The following is an 18,009-nucleotide window of genomic DNA, read 5'->3' as shown; positions in this document are numbered from 1 at the left end:
CATGAATAGGTATCATTTACCATGAGTCATTTATCGCAAAAATTAACACAGGCAGCGAAGGTTCACTGGCTTGATGAGAAACAAGTCCCGAACCAAAACCCCAAACCCGTTCATATACACTCAAGATGACAGAAAATGCAGATATCCTTCCCCAGGTCTCCCACAAATAAACGCGCACTCATTTTGTTGTGTGCAGCCTTCCCTCACATCAAATCAAGAGCCACCCCTGTGTCTAAGCATCTTCGACCATGTCAAACCTAGCTTCATCTCACATCTCATAACACACAGTCTATTTCGGCATTCTCTCCTTTTCACCGAACTTCTCCACCCTAGATTCTCAAGATCTCATCCTTCATGTCACAAATTTTGATGCAATCTGTCCACCTCAATAAGACTTTCCCTCACATCTTTTCATTCCAACCCCCATCAGCTACCTCACCACTGGAAGAAAATATTAAAGCCAAATGTTCGAGCAGCGTACGGATAAAAAGTATAACAAGAATTACACCAAGTAGCCACACCAAACTCACAAAGGCCCCACATAAGGTATCCCAAAAGCTCTCTTCTGGTTCGCACTTTGAGGGTGGATTGGGGCGTGACTTGCGGGAATTGTGTGATACCTGACCATCGTTGACACCCCAAGTAAAGAGGTATGGCTCGTCAAAAGACATAAGCTCCTCGATAGGTTGAGTAGGGAAAGATGGAGTCAGCGTAGGGATATTCATTCCATATGGAGGAACGTGTCCACCAATTCCACCATGGCCATGACCCGGATTTTCTTTCTTGCCTGTTAGGATTCTGCTCGATGTCATCCATACAAGCCAGATGATGGAGCCTCCAAACAAAATATAAGCACCAAGGACTCTGGGCCTCACGTTATGTACAAAGCCCTGGTGTATGTTTTTAAGGAACGCGCGAGACGTGCGAAACGAAGGGGTCGATCCAGAACCAGAAACACCGGAACCGTAGCCAGAGCTATCTCCAGATGAAAATTTCTTGGAGGCGAATGGGAGATCAATAATACCGTTAATGGTGTGGTACTCATAGAATTCACTTGGAGCGCTGGTTGAAACAACGTGACGAGATGGCCCAGTGGAGGAACGATGTCGCTTTGGGAGTAGTGGCGTGGATTCAGTTTTCTTTTGTACGGGACGTGATAGGAATGATTCTGCGGGTTTGCGAGTAGCACTAGGTGTTGAGGGTGCCGTAGAAACTTGTATTGGTGTATACGATGCGTCAGACGTGAGTACTGGCTTCATGACAGCCGAAGAAGCGATCGTTCCAGAGCAAAGTTGGGGCGATTTCATCTGAGAAATGACACCCTTAATGAAAGTAGGCCCAGGTGGCGAAATAGCGGTAGTGGGTGAACTCTTTCTCTTGTTTGTGAGAGGACTACCTATGTCTGCTGCAATGCTTCTAGTCTCAGTCTGTGGAGGTAGCGGAATATCACAATCAGGCATGGCAAATTGATTTGTATCCATTGCCTCCGCGATCCTTTCCCTAATCGTTGAATCTGAATCCGATGAAGAGATACTAGGATTGTCTCTATAACATGAACCCATCTTACCACCACCAGCACCAGTAAGGGCAAAGGCAATCGGACTCGTACGAATCAAAGACGAAGCATGAGATCTAGTTGAACCAGGTCTACTTGGAATCTTTGAACAAGAACTTTTTCTACTCCTGCTCTTGTCTTTTCCACCCCTCTTGCTAATCGAACGAGTGCGTGCTGAAGTTTCAGGAGTTCTACAAGTAGGAAAATAGCTCTCGGATTTCTCGGGTGAGGTAAATGGAGGTGTACTGGGATTCATCTTGATATGGGGATGTACGATAGCTGCAACACTTCTGGGTATTTTGGTGGGTTTTCTGGCGTTGCGGAAATTTTTGGAGTCTTCTGTGGTGATTAGTTAGATGTTTGGAAAGTTTTGGGCGAAATGAAAAGGAGAGTGGTAGTATGGGAATAGTAGAATGGAAGAAGAAAGAGGAAGGTAGAACGGAAATTTATCATACCTTTACTGAAAACTATTTCGATTGTTATCGTTGTATATTTTGTGATTTTCTATCAATTTCCTGAACCGAATACTTATAGATTTTAATGTGATTTAGAGTTGGAATTGAAGACCATCTATCGAGATGTTTCTAGATCAAATGAGTGGATCGGATAAAAAAATCCTTATGTATCCAACCCGAAGAGTTCAATACGGCTAATTGATAATGATATGATGAAACGGTTGCTATTATTAATGCGCGTACCTAGTAACTTCTAGAGTGTGGAAGTCTCCGGCTAGGTGATGTCATAAAAGTGAATATCTATCTACCTACCGTAGCAAGCGAGGCTGGTGAAGGGGCTATGTGGAATTGTTGGAGTGCACTTGCGCGAGTGAATTTTTAGGAACTAGTCGGCCGCTTACGAGAGCCGACTATTGCCGGAGAATCTGTGTTGGAGAATTCATAGACTAGAATTGTGAGTGACATATTCTACAGTGATAGAGAAAATCATCTGATACCGATTGTGCTTTCTGGTTTTTGTCAACTTTCAGATAATATCTAGTGTTCACGTCCTCGAGCGAAACTCATGGTTTGGGTTCAGTATGCACTATAAACAATGGGACTGCACGAGCAGGATTTCATGTCTCTGAATAGTAAATCTTTTCACATTTAAATGTTCTTTATCCTCTTCTGCCTCAGACTCGTCTTGCAACCGGCTCATGTTTCGGAAAATGAACATTCCCTAACCTCTACACCAAAGACAAACATACTGACAAAATCCCCCCTCATGGTCAATACGGAGAATTTTCTACATCGTGACTTGACTAGTATGATCCGAGTATTGAGTAATTGATGACTGCCATGTAAAGTTCTACAGCTCATCGTGAAACAAACTTGCTACTTCTGAGCCGTGACATCTCCATTCCTAGAAGTCTTGATCGAGGTACTGCCGCTCCAAATTCACCTCAGTATGATTCGTCAAACCATAATACTGTAAACATCCCAAAAACTATCTAAATGATCCTGCTAGTTCCTAACCGTAACATCTTCATCCCTAGGAGCCTTCATGAGGATACTGCCACTCTAAATCCACCTCAGTATGATTCGTCAAGCCGTAATAGTTTCCAAATCTATATACACAATCTCCCTCCATGCAAGTTCCTAGAATTTAAAGTAATAAGAGATAAACTCTTATACAAACCCATACAACCAACTTTTAAGAACTTGTAAAGACGCACTCACTTTACCATCAACCTATCACAAGATCGAAATATCGAGATATCGAAACTTCAGCATCCACTCGAAAACATACAAGAAATTAAAATCTAGATAGTGTTCGATACTGATTGGGAACTCGGAAGTCTCGTAGATTTTTCTCAAGAAAAGGAATCGTACCTTAGAAGCTCCGGATATCCAACTACAGTAAGTATCCATTCAACTTCATCGATCGCCATCTTCCCCCTTCTATTCACATCCATACCCACCCCTATCTTCTAGCCACCTCAATACATCTCATCTCACCACATCTCTCCTCCACCCTCCCACAACCAACCAATCTAACCACAATACAGATTCCAGGAACCAACTCACTCAAAAACATGTTTCCAAGACCAAAAGCAAGAAAAAGCTCCACCCCCTCGCTCTACTCCATCTCCGGCGCCTCCTCGCTTACCAGCATAATCTCCACCGCAAGCAACGCATCCCTAACTCGCTCCGCCTCCCCCTCTTCCTTCGCACCTGATCCCAATCCCAGCCCCAACGACAACAACCCCGCCACTCCCCCCGAAGAATTCATCTACCCCATCCCCTTCAGCGGCGACATCTCCGAAACCACTCCTCTCCTCGCAAACCGCCACCAATCACCATGCAATAACCGCAGACCGTGTACCTGCATCTGCAGACATCCTCATCCCAATCTCAAACACAACGTTCGCACACCAGAAAACCCATCAACCAGAAAATCCTCTTCCATCCACTTCCGCTATCGTTCGATCCAAATCCCGCGCTCTACACTGCTCCATCTCAAGATTACCACCGGTGTTTTGTCTATTTTCTGCCTCTCTGTCGTCGTACTATCTCCTCATTCAAATCGCACTGAGAATGGATCTCCGACACTAGAACGAAATCTCACATCTCCAGAACAGCACGACACTCTCACATCCCTTCACGGCACTGGTGGTCCTCTCGAAACCCAAACCCAAATCCAAACACACAAACTCAACAACCCACAACTCAAAGGCATTGAATTCGCAATCGTGTGTTTCGGAATCTTTACAATTTGTTCGGGTATTCGAGCAGCGAGTTATGTGATGAGTAGATGGGGATTATGTTTTGGAGGGGAGGGATCAGATGGTAATGCAGGGATTCTCGGAGATGAAGAGGAGATGATGGGGTATAGAGAGAGGAGGGAAGAAGTGGTCGACGATATGGTTTAGGCAAGGGGTAGGAGGGAGGGATTATAAGGGGAGAGGAAGGAGAGCAAATGATGGGATACAGACAAGGCGAGAATTAGCAGTTGATGATACGGATTAAGCGAGTGGAGGATAGTGTGATTCACGTTGAGGAATGGGGCGGTTAGCAGATATTAGAAGAGAAAACGAAAAGAATGAATAGGAAATGATGGGATACAAACACAGGAATAGTGTGCCAACTCATCAGACGCTCGACCGAGTAAAATATCACAGGAGAGAAATCACAGCAAACACGTGATTCCAAATATGCTGCAGAAACCATAGGGTGTAATGACAAGCTTAGCTCAACGAATGACCAAATAATTTGAGAGTGTATACAATATCTCAAATCTCAAATCTCAAACCCCAAGAATATCCTCAAAGAAGATAAACAAAAAACTTACGGATACTTATAAAGCAAAGAATCAATGGTTTGTTATAAATAGATTAAACGAGTAACTTATCTTATAACCTAAAACATTACAAGTATAACAAACACATAATTCCAACTAATCACGCAGAAGAACCCGAGGAATTTGAACAGAGGCAACAATCAACCATCAACAAGGTATTCTGAAAGTGTACCGATTACAACCAAAGATCAAACAACAAACCATAGAAAAACATCAGCGGTAATCCACAATTCACCGCCTCAATCACGCGAGTAACCTACACACAAGTTACAACCCAAGATACCACATCGAATACAAGATCCTGATGATCTCATTTTGCGAAGAAAGGAAGGTCCACAAACAGATACCATCAGTGGGTGCATGAATTGACGGGACACTTCCCAACTTTCGAAATTTTTAACAAATTCAATCTTTGATTGTTGGATATGAGACTTCACCATTTTATTGTTTCAAATGTAATGAATAATTGTAATAGTTCTTAAGAAATATGATTTAATTTATCAAGAGATATTCACAAGTCAATTTTTATAGTGTCCCGTTAGTCCGTACATTCACTAGTGGACTATACTCATCAATTCATCACAACGAATTCGTGGAGTAACTTATATACAATTCAAGGAATCACATCAAAAATATGATTCCAACTAATTCCGGGCAGACACCGAGGGTTCCATAGTTTAAATAGAGGTGAAGCTCAATAATTCATACAATCCAATCCAATTCAATTCATTCACTCTCATAAACCCCATCACATTAAACTCCATCATATAACATTACATTAAACAACACATCAAGAAAAGCACCTCAAAGCTCACATAAGAGAACAAAAAAAATCCAAATCTCCATTCCTCATTCCTCACTTCCAATTCCCACATCACATATCACACATCCCACAACCCACTAACCACATAATAAAAGATGAAGCAACACAATGCCCAATCTATACCCCATCCCATCCCATCCACATCCACATCCATATCCAAAAACCCATCAATTACAATTCCATCTCCATAATAAAAATAAAAAATAACCCCAAAAAACTAATCCATACATCCACAAACCCACTTCCTTCCTTAATCGCGAGCACACTCCTCGAAATCATTATTGATAGTGATGGAATCGTAAGCCGGATTACCCATCTCCCACAAGCGAAAGTAAATTATAATAAGCTCAATTATATGATAGAATCTGAATTATAGGCTTGCACTAGCGAGACTTTAGAGTAAGTGATAACACATGTGAGGTAGGCGGGAATTTAGGAACCAATGAACCTTCCTACCCCTTCCCCTCACCCCAAACAATCTGTCATACAAAACCTGATTCACATTTACTATTTCAACCAAATCTTCATAAATGATCAAATAACCATATAATTATTATTTCTTTGCCCCTCTCCCCCTCCATTTCTCTCACATCCTCAACCCCCTCCTTCCTATCCCTTTGATCTCCCCTCCCTCTCCCTCCATCCCTATCCCCTACCCCCCACCACCCCCTCCATCCCCTCCCCCACCCTCCTCCTCCCCTCCAAAAAACCCACTCAACCCCAACATATCCCCCGGCAAATACTCCAACCAAGGCATCATATCCTCTCCCAACCCCCTCATATCAATATCCTGACTCTCCATCATCATATCACCCAATCCCTGATTTCCCATACCCATACCCATATACCCATGCGAATGCGAATGCGAATTCGAATTCGCATGTGTGTGATGTCCCGCATGAAATGAATTTCCCTGTGCATTACCCGCTCCACTCGCATGCCCGTTATTCACAGGATGTATATTATTACCATGTAGATTACTTCCGTTATTACTATTGTGATTATGATTGTTGTGATTATAGAATCCTCCCGCACTCGAGGTCGATGGGGTATGCGAGAAATCATACCCGCCTCCACGCGGTGTACTCGAACTTCCTGGTCTGGGACTCATTGTATTTCTTGGTCCTGGGTCAAACGCATGATTTTCACTCCTCGATGTCGGATATGGACTGCCACTTCCATTACCTCCAGCACCCAACCCCAATAACATTTCCGCATCCGCCGTTGCACTCGCATCAATATTCGAGTTCGTATTATGCATGAATTTTGGTCCCGGAGGAGGCATATGATTACTCCTCGAAGTCCCTATAAATCTATCAAACCTTCCACTAGTCGACGTACCCCCCGCCATATTTTCCGGTAAACTTTGTCTAATGGGATCATAAATCATGTTTCCCTGACCATATTCCTTCTGAGCTCTCATCTCTAAATGATCCGCTGCACTTTGATTTTGATACATAAATGTCAAATTTGAACTTGGAGAATTAGTAGTTCCGGTAAGGGACCAACCAATAGCTTGAGCCAAATCAATTGCCGGAGATCCAGGAAGTGCTTCCATCATGGGTGAACGTACAAATTCCGGAAATCTCCCAGGAGAGTTTGCAGAGAATTTTCGTCTCCAATTAGGTATAATTTCATGTCTTGGTTTGGTAGCTTCGGTATATTCTTCCGCCGTATATGTTTCGACTTCTTGTGGATCTATTCCACTTTGTTTTTGTTCCATAGCTACTCGAATATATCGTGTTCCAGCCCAATACGATTCTATGTGTTGTAAAGCTTTGTGACATCGTTGATAATTTTGATTCGCTGCTGCTGCAAGCAATGAATGTTTCTGTTTTTGATTTCCTTGATTATTGTGATTCCCTCCTGGCTTTACGGCATCCGATGGAGGGCTTTGACGAGGACTGTGGTTTCTAGAAGATGGTTGAGAAGTGTGCAATGCAATCTCTTTGAGAAAAGCACATCCAGCGATATATATCGGTTGACATGTAAATGGATTCCCAATAAATGATCTCGGATCAATAAGTTCAGCAAAAGCCAAGATATCGGCAATGGTTTTAGCAGATGACATGCTGAGTTCTCGACTATGAGGAAGTAATTGTAATACTTGTCCTTCGAGAGATTGCATTAAAGTAGGTTGATGAAGCAACATGATTAAAGTATGAAACCAAAAATGGACCTTGACAACAATTAGCAAATCTCATTCACATGTTCCGAGAGGTCAGGTAAACTCACAAGTATAAAATTTGTTCCCTCCCCACTCTTAACATAATGTTGAAAGTTGGTCGCTGAAAATTCCAATCTCCCATCCAAACTTTGATACAACACCGTCAAATCCTTTTCCATACCCTTGAGTTGTTTTATCAACCCAGGTGTGATATCATCCGCACCTCTTATCCGATTCAACAAATCTGAAACTAGACCATATAAATGTATGATTCTGATAAGTGCAGGAAAAGGATCTGGCCATGCTTCTTCTGTATTATTGGATACGGATGGAAGTGTCAATTCGAGATCTTCATCTTTAAGACTCACTGGTCTACCAGTTCCAGAAGAAATGACTCGATCAAGCATGAGAACTGCCCAGAGTGTATCCATTCTTTCTTCTTCAATTGCACTTTTCTCTTCCGCCGTAATAGTAGCATCAGGTTCATCTGATTCGCCTTCATTTGTCAACCTATGATATCCTGGATCCTTCTGTCCTTGATGTTTGACACCATCCAACTTTTGAAGTCCAAGATCCACAGCCATACGTATAGCACATCCAAGATACATCCATAACGCACTATCTTGATTCGCACCAAATCCCTCATAAGCAAGTAACAAACAAGCTTGTACCGCTCCAACCGTGGGACAAGGAAATGTATCCACAACAGCCGCTTTAGCTCGCTGAGCAAAGACTTGTCCATATTCTGATTTCGGTTGTGGTGAATCATGTGAAGTAGTAAGAAGTGGATGATCTGAAAATCGAGCCGCTAATGCACAAACTGCATCTACTAGAATAGGTTCAACTTTCTTTTCTTCGACCAGACGTTTGAAATTTTCCTGTCGTTTCGATAGAAAAGGATAATTGCAACCCAAATGAGCAAAGAATACTTCCACAAGATGAATGATAAGTCTATTGACCGGTAATGGATCATTAGGATCATAAAGTGGCATATCGATTGCAGACCTTGGTTCAGTACCCGCTTGAGATGGCGTGCCATTGACAGATCCCCCACTAGAATGTTTCGCGGATATAGGTGACATTGTGAGAGAAGAAGACGATGGAGCACCCATACCTCTTTTATGTTCTCGAACAGAGACTACCATTTGTTTAAACCCGGGCACGATAGCCGTCGGACCAAAATATCTGAAATATGGTACTCGATGGCTTTCACTAATGGTCGTTTCACTGAGCAGTGGTTGATCTCTTTCCAGAGGATTGGGACTCTCCTCCGGAAAGAGAACTGCATCCCTATAATCTACCCTTCGATTTCCAGGTCGATTATTCCCCATATCCTCGCTTCCCAGCTCTCTAGACGCATCATGCATATATGATTGATCAACCTCAACTCTTGTCCGTGCAGCAGTCGTATTCGCTCTCTGTTGGAATTGTTGCGGTACCGTATCCCTCGAGTTCTCTCTCAACGTTCCAGGCCTCCGCAGATTCGAATGTGCATAATCCCCCTCATCTCCTTCCCCACCATCTGGTGTTTTCACCTCCTTCCTTGTCAAGTTCGTTGCCCCATCAGATCCCTCCGCATACCCCATACATTCATGACCATTATCCGTACATGTCGAACAAAGTGGTCGCTTCCCATCGCATCTTGTTTTCCGTTTCCTGCAAGTCCGACATCTACGCCGCATTGAAGGTTAGCTTATACTCTCGGTAAATCACCCCTTCATTCTGCGAATATTCCGAAAATTATACATACGCAGCATTCACCCTCCGCCTCTTCGCAGGTGGTTGTCCCTCATTATTCACGAAGCGAATCTGTTTCTGCGGTGCTCCTCCTGCTCCTGCTCCTGCTCCTACTCCACCTCCAGCACTCATATCTCCTCTACAGCTCAAAAACTCTCTCTTCCGTAAATGCCCTCGCTAATCTCCCTATATCCCGCGGAAAACTCTGCTTCACTTCGCGCAAACCTCAGACACAATCAAACAAGAATCCCCACTCACATCATACGTCGTTTCTTCCTTTCGTTTGTTGAGCTCGTTTGATTTGTCTCATCCGACCTGGTATCGTATTGTCTTTCCCGGGTTCCTTCTCTCGATGCGTACCTTGGCCTGTCGTCCCTTCTAGTCGTCACTTTGGATCTCGTGTTTTGTACTCGGTGTCTCTGTTCCCTTTCCTTTTTTCTCTCTCTCCTGTCTTTGCCTCTTTGCCTTAAGCCCAATCTATCTTGCACAGCACCCTCGCAGAAACAATCACCCCACTATAAAAATAAATCGTGAGATTGGGTATCAAATAAGAAATAAATTTCATAAAACCCAATGAGCGCCAACCGTTGAACACCAGATGCAAGATGAAGCAAAATTCCGTTTCCAGAACGATAATTTCCGTCTTACAGGAATAGATACCTGGTACAGAATAATACAGGGTGTCCAAGTGCCGATCCCGGGGAAAAGCTAGGGTCAAATGTGCGCTTACGGATGGAGGCGGATCAGCATCGATAGCCTCAATTGGCAGAAATTTATATATATAGTTAGTAGGAAAGTACTCTGGGACATGCATATACTGGTGATGTAGAGTTTGTAGATAAATTTGTATATAGTCGAGTATATTTAAATACTTTCTTTTAGAATCAACGGAAAATCCACGAATATTTTGTTTCTCGTTAAGAGGCCATCATTCATAAACCCATCCATGAATCCATCCATCATATCATTCGTACCTTTCCACCGCCATTCCCACCATTACACCATTCTACTCATGTTTCCATCCATTCCTCAAATATCACCATCGAAACCCAGCTCAAACGAGACAATGAATTTAAAAAGCCAATGATCCGCCATATTAACAAATTGCATGAGTCTTACCCGTCTTTCCTTGCAAACTATGTTTCTCATTCTTATAATGAGAATGGTTATGCTTGCTCTTTCCAGAGTGAGTAGCATGTGTCTTGATGTATTCTTGATTCTTCTTGACAGTATCCTTATCCATCTCATCCAAGACACTGCAGCATAATTTGATATCAGTCAGTAATGAATCACATCTTGATTTACTGAAATCCTCACGGACGACTACACGTAACATCTTGAGGTTATCAGTCTTTGGTGCCATGGTATATGCTGGAACAACCCATCCACGCTGACGGAGTTGATGAGCAATTGCGAATTCATCATAATGTTTTTCGGATTTTGGGTCCATACGGAAAGCGACAAGTGGGAGACCTTTACCATTCTTTTGAGACATGATGAGGAATCCGAGTTGTTCAAGAGAATCGGAGAGATAATCGGCGGTTCTTGTCAAGTTACTCATGATAGCCTTGTAACCCTTCTTACCAAGACGAATGAGTTGGTAATATTGAGCAATAACTTGAGAAGCACCCTTGGAGAAGTTAAGAGTGAACGAAGCTTGATCAGCACCAAGATAGTTGATGTTGAAGACAAGCTCCTTGGGAAGGTATTCTGGTGCTCTCCAGACAATCCAGCCAACACCAGGGTAGACGAGTCCATATCTAGAATCTTGTTAGTGTTATCCAGGCAAGAGAGGATGAAGAACATACTTGTGACCACTGGTGTTAATAGAAACAACCTTTTCTAATCTGAAATCCCATTCCAAATCTGGTACAGTAAATGGAGCTACAAATCCACCCGAAGCTGCATCAATATGAATGACAGTATCGATGTTTTTCTCGATCAAAAGATCGTTGACAGCCTTGGCATCTTCATACTCTCCAGTGTAAGTCGTTCCGAGAATAATGCAAATACCAATGGTATTCTCATCCACCAAATTGACTGTCTCCTCAGGGTCGATTACATATCTCTCTGGAGTACAGTAAACATATTTTTCCTCAACCTCGAAGTATCTAGCTGCCTTTTCCCAGCAGACTTGAACAGCAGAAGACATGACAATGTTTGGATTATCGGTTGATTTGCCAGCAGCGATACGAGCATTCTTCCAGCGTTTCTTCATGGCCAAAACTGCCAACATGATGGCCTCGGAAGAACCGACGGTCGAGGTACCAACGGCAGCATCACCTTCTTCATTTGTAGGAGCGTTGAATAAACGACCGATCATGGAAACACATCGGTTTTGAATGTCTGCGGATTGAGGATATTCTTCGTAATCTACCAAGAGGTTAGCGTGAAGTGTAAAAACGAGGGTATGCCATGCGGAATCTCCGGATGAGAAGAAAGTGGACTTACCAATGAAATTCTTGCTGAAACTCTCAGTCATGAGGTCTTCGACTTCTTTTTCCTATGGAACATTAGAATTAAACAAGATGGTTTCGCATGTCCCCAATTCAATCGCATTCAGCGAGATGGGTGCATCATCAATAACCTCATCGTCTTCCCAGACTCCAAAGACCGAGGACGCTCCAACTAATCGAGGAAATCTGTTCCATAAACTCACCATAAAAGTAGTAACAAAAGATGCCAAATTCAACATGGGATTTCCATCAAGTGAGAGATGATCTTTGATCATACGATACGCAACCTATTCATGCATCACACAAGATTAGTCTTTCTGTTCCAGTTTCACATGTGCATTCAAATGCTGAGTCTATATTGTAAACTGGATCACATACCTCCTTGGGCATCTCTCCATCCGGCATCTCATGCTCTGGCAGATCCTCCGCAGCAAATCTAGAACCATAAACACTCGTTGTGAATCGATCCTCCTCGCTCGAAGCAGCCATTGTAAGTTTCTTCAACCCTTCGACGAGAGGAGCAGCAACTTTATTATCATTGGGGATTTGGGAAAGGTGAACCATGGTTGCGGGTGTTGTGTATGTGGTGATGGGGGTTGAGTTGAAGAGAGATCAGGGAGCTGTTGTCAGGAAGCTGTTGATGATTGAGATTGTTTAGTGTTGATTGAGTTGGAAGATGAAGATGTTGATGGTTGGAAGTGGGATTTGAGAGGAGGGATGTGAGAAGAGGGATGTGAGATTTGAGAAGAGGGGTGGAAATGGATGTATGAGTGGAAAGAGGAGAAGATGAATCAGAACTGGACAGAATAGAAAACCCTACCCCCAAAGAGTGACAAGTCAATAAAATCTTGTATTCATATATCTACCTCCCTCTCTATCCTTGATCAAACGGTGAATATTAGTCTTTCGTATCACTTCTAGACTTTTAGTGGGCAAATTCCGTATTTCTTCTTGATTTCCCATTCATCAATCCTTTCCCCCATCAACTTACGAGGACTCTGCCCCTCTTTTCAAGGATGTAAGCTCCAGCTGTTTTGGGATCTGGTGATAAACCTTGGCAGAAAAGCTTAGTTTATTTATCAAATATGGGAATTGAATCACATGATTGGTTACAATGTTGCGAGATCGATTGTGGATTGGAATTTTATATCTGCGTCATCTTTTTATCGTTTGATCCTACTGTTCGTTTTTCCCGCATAATAAGTTACATGGTATATATCAGAAAAATGGATTTTATAGAGAATGAACATGGTTACCATTGGACCAGCTATACCCCTTAGGGCTCTGGCGTCGTATTGATGATACATTATATACCTATTCGGGCTAGCACCTTCTTCTATATCCTTATACTTAGCTATAATGGACTGAATCGATTAAGAATTTACTACTACTACTACTACTACTACTACTACTACTACTATATCCTTCTATAGGTAGGTATGTACTTGTCTTGTAGAGTATATTTTTTGATTCAACCATCTGTCCCCTGCCAAGAATACCTAGTAGATATCTATCCATTATCTACTTTGTACATTTAGAGAAGGTAACCAGAGAGGGTACAACACATGGCACTTTTCCAACTTACTTACACTTACATACTTGGTACTTGAATGCAACCCTCTCTACTGGTCGTGGGACGATACAGTGGGAAAGGAGGGGTTTCAGGATCTATCGTCCCGGTAAGACCATTGGATACACAACGACTTCGTATGTACCTGTATCCATGTATATGTATCCCCGCAACAACCACACGTTCATTCATACACCCACAAATCAACTTTGATTCGATGAAGATGCGGTGAGATATCGATGTTGAGCTGATAGATTATATTACATTCATCATGCACATGCAGGATCATCGTTGGGCTAGAGATCAAATATAAATGTTATTCGGTGGTACTGCGGCTCGTTCTCTGAGCCTCTGATGTTTGTGCATAATACGCTGTGGTGATGAATCGGCCCTGTGATAATAAGTTTGAGTATGATTAACGTGATTCCTCAGTATATAGACTATATCACTATATAGGCCACTTCATTTTATATACAAAATTCTTCTATATATAACCATACACTTTCTTTATTAGGTAATAGAATTTTCCAAGAACTTTTGATATAAGATCTAATTTTTTAATTATTTTAATTATTTTTTCAAAATTCTAATTATTATTAAAGTTATTAAAGAAAAAGAGTTTTTATATTACAAAGTATAACAATTTCGAGCTAAAATGAAATATTTTAAAAATATAAATATCACGAAAACCTTGATTTTGATACATTTTCGAAGTAGCTTATGTACTAATATAGCCCACATACTCATGAACCATATTATAATGAATTCAAGATAGTAATTGGATTTACACTGGACTCAAAAGACAGATCTGTTTTACTTTTCAAATCCTCGCAGCTAAGACCACCTCATTTTCCATGAAGTAGCTATTCGCTTGTCAACATCAAACTCCCTCTCATCCCTCTCCACAGCAGCAAAATAAACGGCTAGATTTGATTGAGTACTTCAATCTCATTGATCAATTGTCATCAAAAATCAACTACAAATGAAATTCAAAAATTGAAAGCTCAAATCAAAAAATTAACTTCTATTTATCTTAGACCTCATAAAATATTCCGTTTGGTTCCATTTGGAAGAAGATTAATTGACTTGTAAAGACTTTTCGAGGATACTCAGATCTGGCTATTGATTTCGCTAATATTCCTTCGTTTGTAGCTTCAATCAACCATTCCTGTTCCCCCCCTAGAAAGCTATATATTCCAGACCAGCAGATAAACCTCAAAAGCCATACATAGTAACATAGCAACACCAAATCCCATAGCAATCCCCTCATCAATTATTCAACATCAACACCTCAAAAAACATCCATTACAACCCCTCATCTCGCAATACCTCGCTGAGAATCATTCACACAATTCATACAAACATATCACAGATGATCAATCGAAATCGAATCCTAAAAGCCATTCATTCGTAAGCTTGAATTTGAATCGGAGTCCGAATTCGAATTTGAACAGTTCAACTAACTGATAGAAATCAGCGAACAATTTCTTGTAAGATCAACACTGCTAGATACACCTCACCTCACCTAGTAGTGATGTGTAACAACCAACTCTCATCTACTGTATACATCAAAGAGATAGAAATCCTTTAATCTAATTTCGAGGCGTCATCACGAAAGTCGAAACCTGCAAGCTCTCCATCCCAACTCAAATCAAACTCTCCATATTCAAAACACAGAGACTCTGTACATAAAACCCACCATCATATAAAACTACAGCAACATACACCCTACCTTGACCTACCAAATAGCTCTCTCCATCTCCTCATCTCCTAACCCATTCCTAAGATACCCCCTACAATCTCAAATCCCAGTCCCCAGCCCTCTCTCCTCTAAGAGATCTCCCACAGCCCCAACCTTGACCCTCTCCCTCTCAAACATATCCATCTACATACTTCCCTATCCTCTTCCCCTCTTGTGATTCAGATTCATCATAACCCATCAAACCATCAAACCTAGCTTCAGATTCCCAGAGCGTAGAAGCAAATTTGACATTTACAGAGTAAATAGGGTAAACAGGGCAACATATCATGCACTACGCACTACACCTCAGCAAACAGGTTCGAGTAAGAAGAAGGAGAGAAGAGATGGAAACAAGGGGGGTAGAAAAATAAATGATATGATCAAGAATCTTGGAAGGTAAATTGTAGGTGACAAAATGCAGGCTTGTATTGGTGTACACAACCAACTGAATCCTCCCCCTCCTTTACCCTTGATCATCACTCCCTGAAAACCTCCTCTGCTTTGATCTAATATCGTCATGGTAGCTGAAGATGTAACAAATCGGCAATACACGACATTCAAGTTCAAGAAAAAAGCAAAAACAAAACATGGGACGATGCTTCAAAATCACAAGTACTAACTCAGGTCCTTATCCCTCTTTCACACATCGCACTCGATCACACTCCAGTCCAATCCAAAACAAATCAACATAAACCACATCCAATTGTCATCTATTCTATTGGAGAGAAGTCTCTATTATACAGACAGACGCCATGAAAAGCCCTTCCTTTCCTTCCCATCCTCTTCTAAAAGTTCCAGTCCATCATCTAATCTATTCCTTCTCTATTTCAAGGCAGACCGGAATATTTTTCGATAAAGGCGGAGAGGAAAAGGTTTGCTGGAACAAACAAATGCATGCGGGTTCGCTAAAAGATATCCGACGATCCCGTAAACCCTTTTGAAACAACTGCTTTTATACAATCATTTATTTAACAGCCAAATCAACACCACCAGTGGCACCGAGAGCCTTCTTGATATCTCCGTAGATAGCAAATTGACCTAAAGAAATTGATTAGTAAATAGATATGAGAATGTGGAAACGAGTTTACTTACCGGCAGTAATAGCACCGACCATAGCAAGACGAGCACCAATACCAGTGTATGAACCTCTGAAACCCAACTCTCTACCGATCTTAATCAATCGGGAAGTGGTTCCCTCTCCTGGAAGACCCTTGGTCTTGTTAATCTTTGACAACATGGTATCAGCTGGTTGTGAAACAACGGCAGCAGCCATACCGGCAATGAGACCGGATCCCAAGTTAATGGTGGTTTGCATTCCATCGGAAGTCTTGGATTTGTCGACCTTGGTGTAGATAGACTCAACGACCTTTTCGAAAACAACGAACTTGGCCATGGTATATGGAACTCTGTTGGGTTTTATTAGTCTCATAGTGATATCATCACCAGGAAAACTTTGAACCTACTGCTTGAACAAGATTGGCCCGAAACCAGCATAGAAAGCACCAACACCCTCATTCTTCAACATCTTGGAGAAACCACCAATGAGACCATTGGCATATGTTGGGTCAGAGACCAAACGGATACGGGTAGCCTCAAGAGGGCAAAGAGCGATATCAGCGAAGAATTCGGCGGTAGCAGAAGAAGCCAAGTAGACAGCGGTCTTGTTGTTGACGGCATTTTCATAACCGATCATGTTAATGGCTTGTTGCTTGAAGAGTTCATAACCTCCGAACTTGAATGCGCCTTGAAGGAAATAACCAGCGAAGGTTGGTCCAGCACCGGTCAAAAGAGCAGATGCTCCCTCCTTTGCAATAACTTGTCTGAAACCTCCAATCAATCCTCTGTTGTATGTGACGGGGTCGAGTTGGATTCTAGTCTTGACGCTGTGAAGAAAATTTATGTTAGTTATCTTGATATGTTGGTCATCTCCCACTCTCATGCCCACTTCGACTTCCACTTCCACTTCCACTTCTATCTACCCATCGAATCGAATCCTCAAATTGCGCAAAATCCAACAAGAAATCTAATACATACACATCGACGGGAGTAAGACCACCGTGGGTGACTGAACAACAGACAGCTCCGGCCAAAGCAAATCTGGAGTATAGTGCGAAACCACTGAGCTTCTCTGGGGTGTTAGCAGCGACCTGTTGGACGACTGCATCCACCTTTGTTGAACCAGTAGAGCCAACCATGATGAATATCTAGAGAAAAAGAATTGAGAGGAGAGGTGAGGGTATTATTAGATACTTCTTCTACAGAGAGAAGGAGAAGACAGAACAAGATATATCTCGTTGGTGGAGAGAAGATAAGGTGGTCAATTGAAACAAATGTAATAATATTGATTAGAAAGAAAAACGACAATTAAAACTTTTGACGCTAGAGGATCGGAACCTTTCGGACCAATAATTTATTTTGGGTCGCCTGAAACTGAAGGATTAATAACTGTGTGGAAATCTGGATGCCTGATTTTTGGGTTCGGAAAACCGGTTTCTTTTAAACCGAATCCCAATCCTTTTTACACGTGTGGTCCACAGGGAATAATATGTAGACGTCTATCTCATCCCTCAGCCATGGTGAGGACGGTGATGTTCTGAGGATAAGTATATCTTCATATTTGCCTATGTTGGAAGGATTTCCTATTTCTCCGTATACTTTGAGGG

General features: G+C 42.0%; 5 protein-coding genes across 5 annotated transcripts; 1 reads left to right on the top strand and 4 right to left on the bottom strand.

Annotated features, from left to right (window-relative positions):
• Positions 1-401: 401 nt before the first annotated feature.
• On the bottom strand, positions 402-1,811 carry EAF01_004656 (uncharacterized protein; the record flags this gene model as incomplete). The annotated part of the gene is made up of 1 exon (XM_038912910.1): positions 402-1,811. One exon carries the CDS (start codon positions 1,809-1,811, stop codon positions 402-404), a length of 1,410 nt encoding a protein of 469 aa, XP_038770996.1.
• A 1,776-nt stretch (positions 1,812-3,587) lies between these two features.
• Positions 3,588-4,424, top strand: EAF01_004655 (uncharacterized protein; the record flags this gene model as incomplete). Its single annotated transcript, XM_038912909.1, has 1 exon — positions 3,588-4,424. The coding sequence occupies one exon, from the start codon at positions 3,588-3,590 to the stop codon at positions 4,422-4,424; it is 837 nt and encodes a 278-aa protein (XP_038770995.1).
• A 1,903-nt stretch (positions 4,425-6,327) lies between these two features.
• EAF01_004654 (uncharacterized protein) lies at positions 6,328-9,711 on the bottom strand (the record flags this gene model as incomplete). The annotated part of the gene is made up of 3 exons (XM_038912908.1): positions 6,328-7,854; positions 7,911-9,513; positions 9,593-9,711. The coding sequence occupies 3 exons, from the start codon at positions 9,709-9,711 to the stop codon at positions 6,328-6,330; spliced, it is 3,249 nt and encodes a 1,082-aa protein (XP_038770994.1).
• Positions 9,712-10,675: 964 nt separating this feature from the next.
• EAF01_004653 (uncharacterized protein) lies at positions 10,676-12,599 on the bottom strand (the record flags this gene model as incomplete). The annotated part of the gene is made up of 5 exons (XM_038912907.1): positions 10,676-11,339; positions 11,388-11,952; positions 12,031-12,082; positions 12,239-12,322; positions 12,414-12,599. The coding sequence occupies 5 exons, from the start codon at positions 12,597-12,599 to the stop codon at positions 10,676-10,678; spliced, it is 1,551 nt and encodes a 516-aa protein (XP_038770993.1).
• A 3,402-nt stretch (positions 12,600-16,001) lies between these two features.
• On the bottom strand, positions 16,002-17,731 carry EAF01_004652 (uncharacterized protein). Its single transcript, XM_038912906.1, has 4 exons — positions 17,381-17,731; positions 16,810-17,229; positions 16,439-16,752; positions 16,002-16,384 (listed from the first exon to the last, which is right to left on the bottom strand). The coding sequence occupies exons 1-4, from the start codon at positions 17,539-17,541 to the stop codon at positions 16,311-16,313; spliced, it is 969 nt and encodes a 322-aa protein (XP_038770992.1). The 5' UTR covers positions 17,542-17,731; the 3' UTR covers positions 16,002-16,310.
• Between the last annotated feature and the right edge of the window lie 278 nt (positions 17,732-18,009).

This window comes from Botrytis porri, assembly GCF_014898465.1.
Source record: "Botrytis porri strain MUCL 3234 chromosome Unknown BPOR_006, whole genome shotgun sequence".
NCBI classification, from domain to species: Eukaryota; Fungi; Ascomycota; class Leotiomycetes; order Helotiales; family Sclerotiniaceae; genus Botrytis; species Botrytis porri.
Note: the sequence above shows the minus strand (reverse complement) of the source record. Positions and strands in the feature narration are given on the sequence as shown.